The sequence below is a fragment of the Phlebotomus papatasi genome, chromosome 3, assembly GCF_024763615.1.
Source record: "Phlebotomus papatasi isolate M1 chromosome 3, Ppap_2.1, whole genome shotgun sequence".
Lineage (NCBI taxonomy): Eukaryota > Metazoa > Arthropoda > Insecta > Diptera > Psychodidae > Phlebotomus > Phlebotomus papatasi.
This window is the reverse complement of record NC_077224.1, coordinates 21083866-21099899: the sequence shown is the minus strand read 5'-3', so window position 1 is coordinate 21099899 and position 16034 is coordinate 21083866. Positions and strand designations below refer to the sequence as shown.

Sequence of the window (16034 nt, the reverse complement as noted above, 5' to 3'; positions counted from 1 at the left end):
CTATCCCCTAGTTAAATCATTCAACTTAATGGATAGAATTTCCAAAATTTCAGTAAATAAAAATTATTTTAATAAAAATCAAGGAATTGCATTTTTGAACTTGAATACTCCTACAGGATAGAGATTTTAGTTCTTCCTGTGACCTTATCAAGTAAGTAATTTTAACATTATATGGGATTCAGGCCTATGGCTTAGCCTTATGGTTTAACACCTCTGATTTCTTATCGGTTAGAGCTTTTAGAAATATTGACTTAGGGTTAAATATCAAAGGTACAGGGAGTCCCGCTTTGAAAGAATTTTTCAGGACCGCAAAGAAGACCGGGTATTAACTCCAGTCACACAGTAAAATTGCATACCTAGGGTGGAGTCTACACTTATGGATGTTATACACACTTGTGGACAACACAAAAATCTTGAGTTATTACATTAAACATATTTCGAAAAGTAAAAAAAAATGTTAATTACATCATAAACTAATAATTTTATAACTTTTCCAAATCTGTTTTACGTTAGAACTTAAGATTCTTACACGCTGTCCATAAGTGTATAACATCCATAAGTGTAGACTCCACCCTACAGGAGATATCTTTGAAATAACTTCCAAAAACCCCGTGATGTATGTAAGACATTATCGCCGCCAATTTTTCGGCTTATCAGCGCAAAACGGTTCATAAGAAGTGCATTTCAAATTCACCGCGTGAAAAATCCCGTATGACCAGTAGGGGAATTCTGTAATTTTCGTGTCATTGTTACGCGTGAGTTCGAAAAATGACAATATCAATCGAGCTTTTGATGTCATATCATATGAGTTCGAAAATGCAATTCATTGATTTTTTTAATGAAATCCCTTTATGAATTTAAAATTCATTTTCATTTGAATAGCCAGAAATCTCAAATAAATGATTTCTGACAATGCCACGTGAGCTGAAATGGCAATGTTACGGCTACAGAATCGCATTTTCGAAAAAGCTCTCCTAAGATTCGATTCCAATTTGTCATATGACATTGCCAGAGCGTTACAGAATTCCCCTCCAGATAACCGTAAATTAAAGCCTAAATTAACCGCCATCTTTCATACCTTACTTTTAAGAAGCTCTCATAGAAAATACCCCTTACCAAATATATGTGAAGGACACTGTTTTGCGCTCGTAGTGGCGAGCATCGGAACTAATAAAAAATGTTGCCAGCCGTGTTACTCTGTCGCTGACAAAATGGATTTTTTCCAAGAGGATTCATTGATTTTAAAGTTATTCAACGGTTTTCATAGTGATTCTAGTGGATTTTCCGCGATTTTATTAATAATATGAATTATGCGACGATGTGTTGCGTGTAGAGAACTGTACAGTGAATACGTGAAACAAGTTGCAAACCTAAAGTACGTGTTTTGACTTATTTTCCGTGGATATTTTTTGGAGGTAATTTTTTTTACACCACTCACTGAGAGAAATCCGAAAAAGTTAAAATAACATTCCGGAAATGTTAATTTTACCCTGCAGTATTGATCCGAAATCGGTGTAAATATTACCCTTTTTAGGTGTATTGGGGGTTAAAGTTACACTTTTTCATGTTAATTTTATCCTCAAAAAGGTGTAAAATTAACATTAAAAAATGTTGATATATTTTTACACATAAAAAGTGTTAAAATTATGAGGAAAAGAAGTTAATCGCACCCTCTTTTTTTCTCAGTGACGATATTTTTCACTATTCTACTAAAGTGTTCAATCGTTTATTACTGGTTAAACGAAATATATTATTGTGCTTGTTACTTCTTCCGTTTGTACAATATTTTGAATTAAAAACAGGAGGTGTCAGAGACAATTTCATTCATCCGCCATTGATATCGATGGAAAAATCCAGCCCCTAATTAAGACCTACTATTCAAATCTTAGCATTAAGGCCTAAACTAGTGGCCAAAGTTGGGTGTTAAATAAAAATTTAGCGCCGGGGCCCCTTATTCTGTGTCAGACGGAATATTGCATAAATTCAGGGGAATTTTAAAAATTATTTTTATAAATTAGCGCCCAATAAGTAGGCAATTCATATCAAATTCGTTTAGTCCGTTTTCTCTTAAGTCAGAACTTCCTTCAAATATTTTATTAGATTAGAGTCTGATAAACATATAAAATTGCTTGGTTTTCAAGATTTTGAGACCTTCGGGAACAGAGCTAAACCTCTTCTAGTCTGGCAACTGCTTTACAAAAATACATTTTGTCATATCAACTTGTCAGAATATAAGTCGATTTTTTGCTAAATTCGTTTTTTCGCTTTTCGGGTACTCAGCATGTAAAATCTCAGCTTGAAATTGCTTGAAGTTGGCCATTTGCAACTTATTCGTTTTATATTCTGAGCCGTCGATATGACAGTCCTGAGACCAGTTTTAATATTATAAATTTCTTTTTAAATATTTTATTTCTTTTTTTTTTTATCTTCCTTCCCACAAAAGAGCCCCCTAATCTTAATAGTGTAGTATTTCTATCTTAAAAATAAATTGATTCAATCTTCCGATTTCTAACAGTGTACCTTTATCCATAATATTGTCACTGTGAGGAACGTATCACTTTATTTAATATTCATAAAAATTGGAAACTCCTCTTCTTCTTTGCTTTCTTGCTCGGTAACACTCAAGAAAAATACTTTTGGGTGTAAAATAAATTGATTCAATCTTCCGATTTCTAACAGTGTACCTTTATCCATAATATTGTCACTGTGAGGAACGTATCACTTTATTTAATATTCATAAAAATTGGAAACTCCTCTTCTTCTTTGCTTTCTTGCTCGGTAACACTCAAGAAAAATACTTTTGGGTGAGAGTGAAAAAGTCAAGGAAGAGGGATGGTTTTGAGCTCGAAAAAAATATATACATATACATATATATGTAAGAAACGAATGCGGGGAGTTCATAAAATATTGGCATACAGTAAATATTTTCATATGTCAGAAAAGTGGTAATAATAAATAATAAAAAAGACGGACATTCGTCAATTTCATATGTCATAAAAATTCCATTCAAAAATGGGATTATATCAAGTGAATTTTCAAATCAGTCTCTCTCAGGGATGATATGGGAATTTGTGCACAGGGGTTGTACCCCTTGAGCTTTTACGCTTTTTACGATGATTGTAAAATAATATTTTGCCCGTTTTCTCTCTTATGATTGGGACAATTTTCTCTGATATACCTTTGAGACGGTTGGAGCATCATTGAAAAATCCTTGGGCAAAAGCAAAAGCTCGTCTTTTTCTCCAACCCTTAAAAATATTAAGTTTGTAAGAAAGACGTGAAAATTGCATTCATTATTATAATCTCTATGTGTTAATTACTTTCTCACGCATTTTCTTCACTTTAACTCAAGGGAAAAGATGAGAAGACGAGGTTGTTGGATGAATGGGAAAAAGAAGAGGAATAATCACACTTTAAAATTATTTTGCAACCCCCTCCGCCCCCTCCCCCTTACTTCCTTTTTGAGAGTTTGTATGCTCCCAGAGAAAGTTTGACGTTCTGACTTGGTTCTTTTGGGTTGTTTTAGCAAAAAGGATAGAGAGCGAGGAAATACTTTGCGGCAAAGACTCTATTACTCTTCAATTACATGTTAATTTTCCCAAAAACTTTTCCCGAGCTTTTCTCCAACCTCATCCACATCCCCTCACCAGTTTTCTCATTCTCTTCCGCAAAGAACATCCTCCAAGATTCTCTTAACACACAACCATGTGCAAAATTACTCAGGCAATTGTGAATATTTTCCTCCAAAGACTCTTGCCACATTATTTCATCTTCTTCCTCGGGTTTTTCACCACTCTATTTTTCTGTATATAACTTTCTTTTTTTCTCCCAGCACTCACTCTTTTAGAGCTTTGTGCTACAGAAAAAAAAAGAACCAGAAGAAAATGGCTCGACTTTAAATTTACATTTCTTATTATTCGTGGCACAGAATCGAGCAAAGTTTTTAACAAGACGAGTTAAGAAAGTTATAATGGCGGAAGAATAAGGGATGAAAGGAAGTCATAAAAACAAATGAGAAAATGATTTAGTTAAATGTTCATTGCTCTTGGAAGCTTTACCTTTTACAAAGTTATGCACCCCTTTTCTTCACCAAAGATCACTTTAATAGCATCATAAGATACTTTTAAAGATAATCAGAAGAATATTTTAATAAAGAATTTGGATAACTCAAAAACCACTGGACAAAGTCAGAAATATTACCAAATGGTAAGTCGTTTGGTAATCCACCCAAACCTTAATCCACCCCAGGGCAGAGACTTATGGATTGAACTGGAGACCTCACACTTTTTAAGCTAAGCTAATGCTCAAAAAGTTTAGATACAATCAACCAAAAGTTTCTTGACAAATCTGTGTTCGAGAAATCAGGTAGAAAAATTGTACAAAAAACCATTCTTTTAATTTTTCTTGCCTGTATAATGCATAAATATTATTTATACATTTCAAAAAAATTAACTAATTCTATTTCATATCAAAAATAATTGTTTTTCAAAAGTTGATTATTTTTCATCGGCCAAAAGTTTGTTGACACATTTGAAAAATTTACTCATAGTCAAATACGGACAATTAACTTATTTTAATCTGGTTATATTTTGAAGTTATGTCATTTGAAAGGCAACTTGTTGGTTTGCACATTTCTAGTAAATTTATGCATATAAACAGGGGCATGACATTTCCTATGTTTCCCATATGTTTCTAGCGAGCCGAAAAAACTTTTGAGTTTCTGTTTTCTGTCATTGTAAAATGAACTAGCAAAAAATACTAATACAAAATAAAAGCCAATTTAATAACGACGAGGCAACCGAAAACCCTAAATTAGCAACCTACGTAGTTTTGGAGATATCTCGTGAAATGTGTACGAAAACAGGGAAAATTTTACACTAAAACCGGTCGCATTTTTCAGAGCTAATGACACCCCCTGCATATAAAAGTGATGACAAAAAAGATATGGCAAAGCATCCCAGCTTTGCGAAATGCTCGAACTTACGAGATAAAGCTAATCCGTGAATTATTCTTTTGCACGTTTTTTTTGGGTATATACCGGTTTATCACCAATTAAAATACATTCGCAAATCGAAAAATAATTTTTAACTAGAAAATTGGCTAAGTAACATGCCTAGGCACAAATAAAACGGGTTAATCGAGAAAAATAAATCAATTACAAATGCTTGAATAATTAGAAAGAATTGATAAGAAATTTAATTGATAAGAAAAGTCCATATCTTTCCAAAACATCCAAATTTAACCAAATCAGTTGAAAAATGAGCCCTCTATAAGGGGTGACTTTTGACCTTCAATAATTAGAAATGCCGAATTTTTCGGCCATAAGTATGTTTAGACGAAATGCTCGCCTGGATTTACCTCTAGAACATATCAGAAAATCATTGAAAAAGCTTGGGCCAATTTTGAGGTAAACCAAAAAAAACATGGTTTATAAGGGAGGGATGGAGGATAGGGCAAAAAGGAAAAAAAGACTGTCCGAGATAATGTCCACTTATGGGGGGGGGGGGTCATCGAAGACCGGAAGTCAATATCTCTTTCCGTGTGACCTCTAGCTCGGGAACAAACTTAAAATCAAGTAAAAAATAATTTTCGAAAAAAAATCAAAAACGGTACTTAACCGGTTCATTACCGATGAAGACTGATGCAGCCGTGTTCAGAATTCGACCTTCACTAATTCAAAATGACGAATTTTATGGTCATAGATAGGTATGTTTGGACGAAATGTTCGCCTGGACTACCTCTAAAACATATCCGAAAATCACTGAAAAAGCTAGGGTCAATTGTAAGAAAAACCAAAAAAAAAAGGTTTATAAAGAAAAAACAAACATCTGGAGATACTGTTGTTTTTATTGGGGGTCACCGAAGACCGGAAGTCGATATCTCTTACCGTTTAAGCTCCAGGACGGAGACAACTTGAAAAAAGACGAATATATAACTGCTCTCTCTTTGAGTTCGAGCAGTAAAATAAAGAAATAATATATGCTTTGTTATAAAAAAAAAATAAGAAGCTAGAGAGAGATATGTACAGCCGGAATGAATCTGCGTCGTCAATTGCTTAATTTTATGAAAAATAACAAATTTTCAATAGTCTGAAAAACGCCACTACTGGCAGACCCAGGGTTTCAACTCAGAACGATAGCGCATTGTAAGTATCTCTGATAGTGACCCCAATGACATCTATTCCAAAAATTTCGGAGTCAGTTGGTCAATAAAAAGGCCCCAAATATTACACTAATCAAGCGTTAATTGAAAAAATAGTGAGATTGGTGTAGTAGCTTCCGAAGTTTCGTAGATAAGCAAATTCAATCCGGATAAAAGATTGCAGATTTACTTTTTAACGTGTTTTAATGTTTTTTAAACATTTTTCAAGAGATTTTTGTAAAGAGCTGAGAAGCTTTTTCATCGTTTTGCTCAACGGGTCGGATATCAACGTTAAGACGGTGATGAACACAAAATCACAGATCTCTTATTTCTTTCGCACAAAACACAATTTCTGCGGATTTCAGTTATTCTTCATGAAATAAATTTTATCGATCATATCTTATTTACAAGAGCACAATATTTAAAGTTGAGAATCATGTCATTGTCATTACCTCTTCAACGATTTACGAAGATTATAAAAGAAGAATTCCATGAAATAGATGCGAATGAGTTAATGACAAAATAACTAATTTTACCCACTCTTACAATAGCTAGCTAATAAGATAATCAATTGAAAGAAAAATCATCGGTATGTAAAAATCATTAAAATAGTGCAATAAAATAAAACAGTAATATTTTAGTAGTATGACGGTCATATTACTGTCAATAGCTCATCATATGCATAAATCACCCATTTTTCACACCATTTTCCTCTCAATGATCTCTGAATGGAAATCCAAAGCTTCAACATCATTGACTATTCATCATTTTGCATTTATCAGATTCAAAGCTTTATCGGCCTTTTTTGCGTTATCACCCAGCCCCACCCACCATCCTCAAAAAGCCTGAAGGGATTTTGCTGAAAAAAAAACTCCGTGTGGCAGGAAGCATCTGGCCAGACTCCCACAATACCCCAAAATCATGGATGGAAAACAGTGCTCTAGAAACGAGGGACGAACATCAACTTCATTTGCTGATCCTTCTCTTGTCAAAATCCGGCCACGTGATTTATTATCGTCCACTAGCTATTGTACAAATTCTGCGAGGATTTCTCTGGGTTTCGCTTTTTTTTTCTCCTTGCTAGTGTGGCATCATGAGGCAGAATAAATCCCCATGAGAGGAGAAAGAGATTCAAACATGGAAGATGCCTGCCACATTGATTGTCTCCGTCAGTAGAAAATGGGTGGTGAAATTGGTGAGGCAGGAAGGAAGGAAGGAAAAAAATGGAAGATGGGATTTATTGTGTGAAGTGAAGAGTAGAAAATCCCAACCTCAACAATTTTCCACAGGAAAAGGGAGGAAAGAAGAATATTTTCGTGTGTATTTTTTGTGTATGTCCGGAAGGAGGAGGGTCTTTCATCGTTTCTGTTTTTCCACCCTCCCCCACAACAAAAACCACCCTCGCAATTTCCGATGTGATTTCTCTGAACCCACACCCATCTACACTCTAATTTGTCTTCCAACTTCAACTCAGACAATTTTCTTCTTAGAAGAGTTTACTGTATATAAAAGATAAACAAAAATTTAATGTAAAATAATTTACATTAATTTTAGATTTTAGAATTTTAAAAAATTATTCTGGAAAAATTAAAGCTTTGAAGAAATCTAAAGCGTAAAAAGAAGAATTCAATCTCTCACATAAGGGTCTGAACGATCTGAACCATTTGTATATTTCCCGCCATTTGTCAAAACTACAATCCTGGAAGGAGTGCGTCTTGAGTAAGAAAATGCATACAAGGTAAGTGTACCAAATTTCGGCCAGCTTCAAATTTTGACCACTTTGAGTGTAACTTCGACCAAGCAACTATATTAAAAATTAAAGATTTAATCTTCGAATATTGAATGATTTTTTACTGCACGAACTCCACGGAGAGAACAGTATTGCAATTCCTCGACTTTTGCGCACCCGAAAATTTTCACCTTCCACCCCCCGGGGTACGCTTTCCTAAAGATATCTCCGCGTTTTAAACGATTTCTGAGATATGGCGTAACGCTATTTGTCGTCATGTTGTCAGCTCTAGAGGCCAAACGGTGAGAGCTAGCGACTACAGAGGATTTATACTGCTAGCAATCTTGTGGTTTGTCGTGAAGTGCAAATGATTTCCCTTCACTGAGATAAATCCCAAAAAGTTACAATAACATTCCGGAAACGTTAATTTTACCCTGCAGTATTGATCCAAAATCGGTGTAAATATTACCCTTTTTAGGTGTATTGGGGGTTAAAGTTACCCTTTTTCACGTTAATTTTACCCTTAAAAAGGTGTAAAAAAAAGTTAATCGCACCCTCCTTTTTTCCCAGTGTTAGAAGTTTTTCACTAAATCTGATTAGTGTTCATTAAAGATTTCTTTTGTTTATGTTAATAGCAAATCATTGTTTAAATTCCACGATAAATGTCTCGGATCACGTATTTCATGTAAAAAAATGAACATATTGTAAGCGTCTCTCCAGTCAGTTAATGTTTGCTATTTCGGCCACATCTCTTCTTCCCCAAAATTCTTATTTATTTTTTTTTTCAATTTATAGGTTGCAAAATGTCAAAGAAAAAAATATCACCGATATGAAAAATAATAATGTGGAAACGGTCTTGGAAATATTACGGAAGGGAAGGTCCCTACCTAGGCCAATGCTTCAAGATAAATCACACGAAAGATCTCAGGGTTCTGTGAGTCATCTTACAATTCTTTCTCGTAAACAGGATGACGACTTGGTAGACTAGGTTCTTGAAATAACCAGTTTTATTAGGTATTTCACAAAAGGTGGTCATAGAGAAGGTGGCCGAAATTGCACTCATTGGCCAGAATATTACCCAAAGCAATGCCTATATTTTTATTCAATTTTAAATATCACAGGTATTGATTTAAAAAAACACCAAGATGATAAATTTAGGACTTATGTGCTTATTTGCAACTATGCCGAAATTTAGCACACTTCCCCTACGGTAAGCCCTTTTCGCTCTGAGCATTTCAAAGCCATTGATTACTTATCACAAATGTGATAGAATCGTTGAAAAACGAACAAACGTCAAATGAAAATTGTACGTCAATGGTCAAAACTCTACTTGGACAAAATTATTTTGACGTTTATTCGGTTTCCAACGGTTCTTGCTGACCCCTCAAATCATTAAATTTATTTGCTTGAAATTTTCAAAGTTTCATTGAAATATTAAAATTCAAAACAACGTCAAAATTGATGGGAATGAAGCTTAATTTATTAATATATGCGACTACTTGGCCAAAGAATTTCCCTGATTCAATTTTAGCCTGGAATAAAATATTCCAGTGATATTAAAGGAAAAAAAAGATTATTTTAGTTTATTTACATTTTGAGTTCTTTTCTTGGCAGCAGCTATATCTTGTCTTGCCACCTCAAATTCCTTGACAACATTGAGATTAAGTGTGATTCCCTGAATTTTCTTTCTTTGCAATTGTGGAAAACGGTTGAGATTTTTTTTTGAATTTCTGTAAGGCGAAAAATCGCTCAGTTTAAATTGAATTTTCGCGCAGTCGCTCAGTCAAGCGAATTACCTTGACGAGCACATTCTGAACTGTCAAACACCCAACTCATTGATTAGTGGCTCGGATTTTTTGCGCAAAAGCACCTTTTTGAACGCCTCGTGTCGCTAAATCCGTGCAAAACAGTGAATTTAGGTGTTTGAAATCATGTTGTACTTAGAGGATTACTTGGAGAGTAAGTAATTTCCTGTAAAAATCAATTTTTGGCTGATTATAAAAAACAATGAGGCTTGGCTAGGTTGTCAAACTGACGGCCAAACTGAAAACATTTACCAACTGTCAACTTGACAATTGTTGCCCGGGAAAAATGCATCATACCCAAGAAACATTTTCTTCAACTTATGGCTTTGAAAAATTTCCAAAATTTCATGAAATTTATTATTTAATATTTCACAACGCGAACTAATAATATAAATGAAAAATTATAATTAAAACTTCCTTTTTCTTTTATGTCTTTGTGTAAATGACGGAGTAATAATACTGTGCGACACGTTATGGGTGTCTTTGACGACAGTACCAAAACTTATTAGAGGGTAATTTAAGAGTCTCAAAGCTGAAATCCGTTTGCCCGGGTCACGTCTAGATTTTTTTAAATGAATTTTTAGTTTTTTGCTGTTTCCTAAAATTCAAAAATTTATATCTCCGCTCCTAATTATCCGGTGGTAGTCCCATAAAGCTAAAATAACGCAAAATTTCATCCTCTACAACTCTTGTGAACATATCAAGAACCTACGATGAAAAGTCTATTTTTTTAAAGATTTTTTGAAAATGTGCACCCAAAATTGTGCATTTTCCTCTGTTTTTTTCCATTTTCTAATAATTCTCCTAGTTAAATAGAATATTTTAAGCGCCAATTATTATGCCTAAAAGTGAGTGAATTTAATATTCTTTCATTTCCTTTTAGTTTGAATTTTATATCTTAATTCGTTTATTCACAATAATTTATTGAAAATAAAATTCATTAAAATCTATATATTTGCGGAAAAATACTGGTATCTCTGTCTAACCTACTGAAAAGCATTCTCTTTTTCACTCTCGCTTATACATTTAACATAAGAACAGAAGAAGTGAAAGAAAAGGAGGCATATAGAGAAGGAAAGAGAGGAGTAACTGTTCAGCACTAAACATATTATGTATGTCCATATCGTCGGTTGTGTCTACCTCTGTCGTATCTGCATTTGCATTGTATCTGCATTCGGTGCAAACTAAAATACAGACGTCCCCTCTTGCGTGAAATGTTGACACAAAAGAAATGCAGATACGACAGAGGTAGACGCAACCGACGATATATAAGTCCTAACCCATTCGCATCTATCGCATACTATGTAAATCAAATCATAAAGTAGACAGGGTAAGTGTGCCAAATTCCGGCCAGCTTGCAATTCCGGCCACCTTTTTTGTTCCTCGAATTTCCATGAATATTTACATACTCTAGAGATTATACAATGCAAAAGAATAACAAAAAATGTAGCTTCGACAAACGAGATGACGTGAAAAAGACATTAGAAGAATTCCCGAAGGTCAAGGAACTATGAGAATGAAGGTGGCCGAAATAGGGCACCAAAGCTATGTCTACATTTTTATTCATTTTAAAATATATTAAGAATAATTTTAAAGTAAATAAAGACGATAAACTTTCTACAAGGTTCTAAGCAACACTCCTTAAGTAGAACGAATGAAAAAAATCAATGCAACTATGCCGAAATTTGGCACACTTACCCTATTGCATAATTTATTTCTCCGCAATTGATATCGAGATGTTTGTTAGGAAAGAATTTTCAATTTTATTTTAATTCTTAATTTAATTTAATCCTAATTTAATAACGTTATTTCTATGCACTAGTTTGCAGAGTGAAGAATAAAAATTATTCCTTCATTCAATAACTTTAAAAAACTATGTATAGAGCACTCTCCGGTGATAGGCAGTAAATTTCAAGCTACCTCAAAAAGAAATACACTTTTTCAATCTTGCCCAGAGCTTTCGGCAAGTGCACTCTGCGCCCCCTAATAGATTTTTTTTCACAAAAATCATCAGTCTGTAAAAAACTTATGTAAGGACTATCTATTTCCAGTATATTTTCGGAATGGATTGATTCGTCAGATCTTAAGACTAACAAACCCATCCCTGTATAAGAAAAATTAATAATGCATTTCTATAGAAGTCTCAGCTAAGAAAAGGTCTAATTCCTCTACGAAATCGTCGGTTGGCTTAGCAACTGCATTTGCTTTGTGTCAGCATTCGTTGTAAGCAACGCATCGCTGCGCGGCGTTTGCAACAAATGCAGACACAAAGTAGATGCACTTAGCACAGTTGCTGAGCCAACCGACGAAATATTGTACCCGTATTATCATTTTTCTGCAATTTTTGCAATTGCAGTGATTGAACATTTGCCACAGGAGTTGAGGGATAGATTCACAGAGATGAGAGAAATGGACTTATACGTACAGAGTGAGTTGATAGAGTCTCAAACCCAGAGAAAAGGTTCCGTGAAAAGTAATATTTTGGGTATTTCTTTGAAGATAACATGGATTCGCTAGACAAGAGAGTCCGTGTTTTCTTTTCTCAGTGTCGGAGGAATGAAGTGCAATCCAGTCAGGCAGAGGCTGAATTTCAGTCTCTTCGAAAGGACTACTACAAAGTCCTCGAGGATGCTGATGAGAAGGTACAACTTGCTAGTCAAATGTATGATTTAGTCGATCGCTACTTGCGTCGATTGGACACTGAATTGTACAAATTTAAGTGTGAGCTCGAGGCTGATCACAATGGGATCACTGAGATCCTAGAAAAGCGATCTCTAGAGCTCGATGGTACGGGTAATAGTATCGGAGGTTCAGGTGGTAATCACCAGAAGGAAAACCGATACTTTGGCCATTTGGCCAGTGGAAGTACAGTCTCAGGGAGTGGTCAGAGTCAGAGAACAGACACTCGCTACCGACATAAAACAGAAAAGAGGCGAGACAGTGGAAGTGGTGCAAGCTTAGGCGTGGAGAAGCGTCAGGCGCTGAGTATAACCAATTCTCAGACTCCTGTTCGCCCTGTAACTCCAAATGTCGCTACAAGCAGTGTCTCTCACCATCAGCCACTCACAAGTACTCCCAATTCCTCAGTCACTTACAGTCTGCACAATATTGGGGCTGGGAATGCCATTGCAGCGGCTGCCAGTCAGGCCATTGCAGCCACTCAGCAGATGCAGCAGGGAAGGCGTACTGCCAGTCTGAAGGCTTCCTACGAGGCCATTCACAGCTCATCGGGCAGTGGAGCCCATGAACTGCTCTTAGGAACAGATCTAGCAGGCGTCACACACTCGGCTCTCCGAGCAGTTGAGCGTGAAGGCAGTTCGTACAACTCCAGTCAAAGGAGGCATAAGAAGTGAGTCAGAATCTTTAATTTCCTGTTCACCTTTTCCTTATCAAAGACCTTCCTGTTATTTAAAACAAATTGTGTTCCCCAATTCAAGGTTATGTTTACCCAAACCTCTAATTGATCATATCCTAAGTTCTCTGTAAATGTTTTTGCATAGTAAAGCATCAAAATTTGTAGGAAATTAAACTCCAGCTTGTCGCAAAATAGCCATTCGTCGCTTCCGGCGACCCCAACAACTACTCAAGTTCCCCTGGTGGAGCCTACAACGCCCACGGTTATGATCAATGAGAATGGGATGGTAGTAGAGCAAACTCCAGAAGGAGAGTGGACCTATGATCCCAACGAACCGCGCTACTGCATCTGCAATCAAGTCTCTTACGGAGACATGGTTGCCTGCGACAATGAAGACGTAAGTTTTGAACATTTCAGAGGTTTTCCTTCAAGTAAACAACTTTCTTATGGCTTATCCATTTTCAGTGTCCCTTTGAGTGGTTCCACTATCCATGTGTGGGCATTACACAGTCACCCAAAGGGAAGTGGTACTGTCCTCAATGCACATCATCGATGCGTCGAAGAGGTGCACGAAAGACGTAAAAGGAGACTTGGAATTCTGGTCAATTGCATGCAGATTATTGAGATTATTTTTCCAGCAGAGAACTTTTCCAAATTCATGAAAAATCGCAAAAAATATATATTTCTCCAATTGTTGTGTCTAAAAAAAAATTGTTGGTTGATGTATTGTGATGAAAATTAAAGAAGAAAAGATATATAACCAAACTGGAAAGTAATTTGGATTCTTTTTTTTTTGAGAATCTTTTCCAAACAGCCAGGGAGTGTAGTATCGAAGCAGTATATTTTCACAGGTAAAAGGGATATTTTATCTTTCACAAAGGAGTAACTCATTCCCATTTTTTCTGACAAGGGTTTCTGGCCTCTCGGGTTTCGCGAAGCAAAGAGTAGGTTTCTTGGGTTTCGCGATGCAATTTTTAGGTCTCTCGGGTTTCGCGATGCAATTTCTGGGTTTCTCAGGTTTCGCAATGCATAAATTTGGTTTCTCGGGTTTCGTGGTGCAATTTGTGGGTTTCTCGGGTTTCGCAATGCAGAAATTTGTTTTCTCGGGTTTCACAATACAATTTTTGGGTTTCGCGATGAAATTTTTGGGTTGCTTGGCTTTTGCGATGCAGAAATTGGGTTTCTCGGGTTTCGCGATGCAAATTTTGGGTTTCTTGGGTTTCGCGATGCAGAAATTGGGTTTCTCGGGTTTCGCAGTGCAAGGAGTGGCTTTCGCGAAGCGTTTCTCGTATAATTGACAAGGGTTTCTCAATATGAATTACCACTTGGTCAGAAACTATTCTGACCGCAGGGGCCCAACAAGCCTAATAAAAAGTGAAGCTATTTTTCACTTTTCCTTGTAAAAATTTTGCAGATATTGCACCGCGACTTAAACAAATTTCCTCGTATTTCTTGTACTATTTCGGCGAGCATTATGAAATATGTATTTTTAGATAGCTTTTAATGCACAATTTCGAAATATATCAGACTGATAACTCAATTCACTTTAGGAAAAAACTTGCCAAGAGTCTTCAGTGTCTCTAGGCAAAAACGCATGGAAAAATGAAATGTCGAGAGACCCCTGATTCCTGACAGTTAAAGCCGCCAAAAGACCCTGTAGCCGATCGGCCGCAAAGTTTCACAGTAACAGAAAAATCCCTGGAATTTGTCTTCTCTTTTTCCGCGAGAGTTTCCGTGGAAATAAACGCTAATATTCCGCTTGAAGTTCTGCGGAGTTATCAGCTTTTTTCGCGTGGATTTTCTTGCAACATATCTGAGAGCATTCCCTGGAAATTTATTCAAAATTTCCTTTGAATATTCTGAGTATATTTTCTGATATCTTTCCGACCAAGACTCCATGGAACTAAGCGCGAAAATTCTGCAATTATATTTCGACCTAACGCTATAATTCTTGCGAGTTAGACATACTCAAATGAACAATATGGTAGCAATATTTTCAACTCAAAAGTAGAACAACTGAGTGTTCGTCTGATAGATGACTACTCTCCAAGTTCTAAGCTGCCAATAGGCACTGATCGTTCATATTTGTGGATGTTTTTTCTGGAAATTCTCTATGAAAGTTCCACGAAATTTTTAATCAATTTTTGGAATTATTTTGAAGAAAAATATTTTTAAAAAATCCACTAGGAGAGTCGTAGAATTCCGTAATATTAAACCACGGAAGCCTCTAATGCCGTTGCATGCAAAATATCCACGGATAATTTCGTGGAAATAAAGAGGATTTTTCCAAATTTTTAAAGGGCTGACTGCCGATTATACCGCTAGTAATCCATAGGAAAAGCCGTGGAAATATTCGTCAGAGAAAAGTCCATGGAAACTCGCGGACATTTCTTATTAGACGGTCCTATACAGCAGAGGTGTGCAAAAACCGTTGAAACCGAATTAACGTCAAAATAAGTTTGCTCAGGCAGAGTTTTGACCATTGACGTACAGTAGAGTCTCGCTCGTCTCGCTATAGTCCATATTTGGTTTCAAATTTGACACTTGGGTCGCACTATAGAGTCCATGTAATTTTTTAAAATTATCAACGATTTTTAGTATTGAAATTGCTCGACGGCTTCCACTTTCTTTGCGATTGTGGTACTTGTCCTTGATCTTTTCATTGTGGATCACAATTATCACAATTACTTAATAAAGTTTGCCAAAAATATTAAAATAATTATGCATGTCACATACTAAAAAACATAACCTAAATTAAAATCAGTGTTTTGAAATCAACGGTCAATAAATTGTGGACTATAGAGCGATGGCCTAAGCGAGACTCTACTGTACATGTTTCATTTGACGTTTATTCGGTTTCAACGGTTCTTGCACGTCTTTGCTATATACAGAGTTCCGCAAACGTCCATGGAACGCTAGGAAGAAATTTAGAGTCAAATTCCATCTCGGAAGCTTACGCGGATTTTGAGCGGTAAAATCCAGGGAATTCCACGCGGATTTTTAGC

General features: G+C 35.9%; 1 protein-coding gene across 2 annotated transcripts; it reads left to right on the top strand.

Moving 5' to 3' along the window:
• Positions 1 to 9666: 9666 nt before the first annotated feature.
• Positions 9667 to 13805, top strand: LOC129806318 (inhibitor of growth protein 3-like). Of its 2 annotated transcripts, none has more exons than XM_055854812.1 (5): positions 9667 to 9828; positions 12031 to 12102; positions 12174 to 13023; positions 13225 to 13426; positions 13495 to 13805. In XM_055854812.1, the coding sequence occupies exons 1-5, from the start codon at positions 9801 to 9803 to the stop codon at positions 13609 to 13611; spliced, it is 1269 nt and encodes a 422-aa protein (XP_055710787.1). In that variant the 5' UTR covers positions 9667 to 9800; the 3' UTR covers positions 13612 to 13805. The 2 variants fall into 2 exon arrangements, with proteins under 2 accessions (XP_055710787.1, XP_055710786.1); XM_055854811.1 differs by having other exon boundaries at positions 13195 to 13426.
• The last annotated feature ends 2229 nt before the right edge of the window (positions 13806 to 16034 follow it).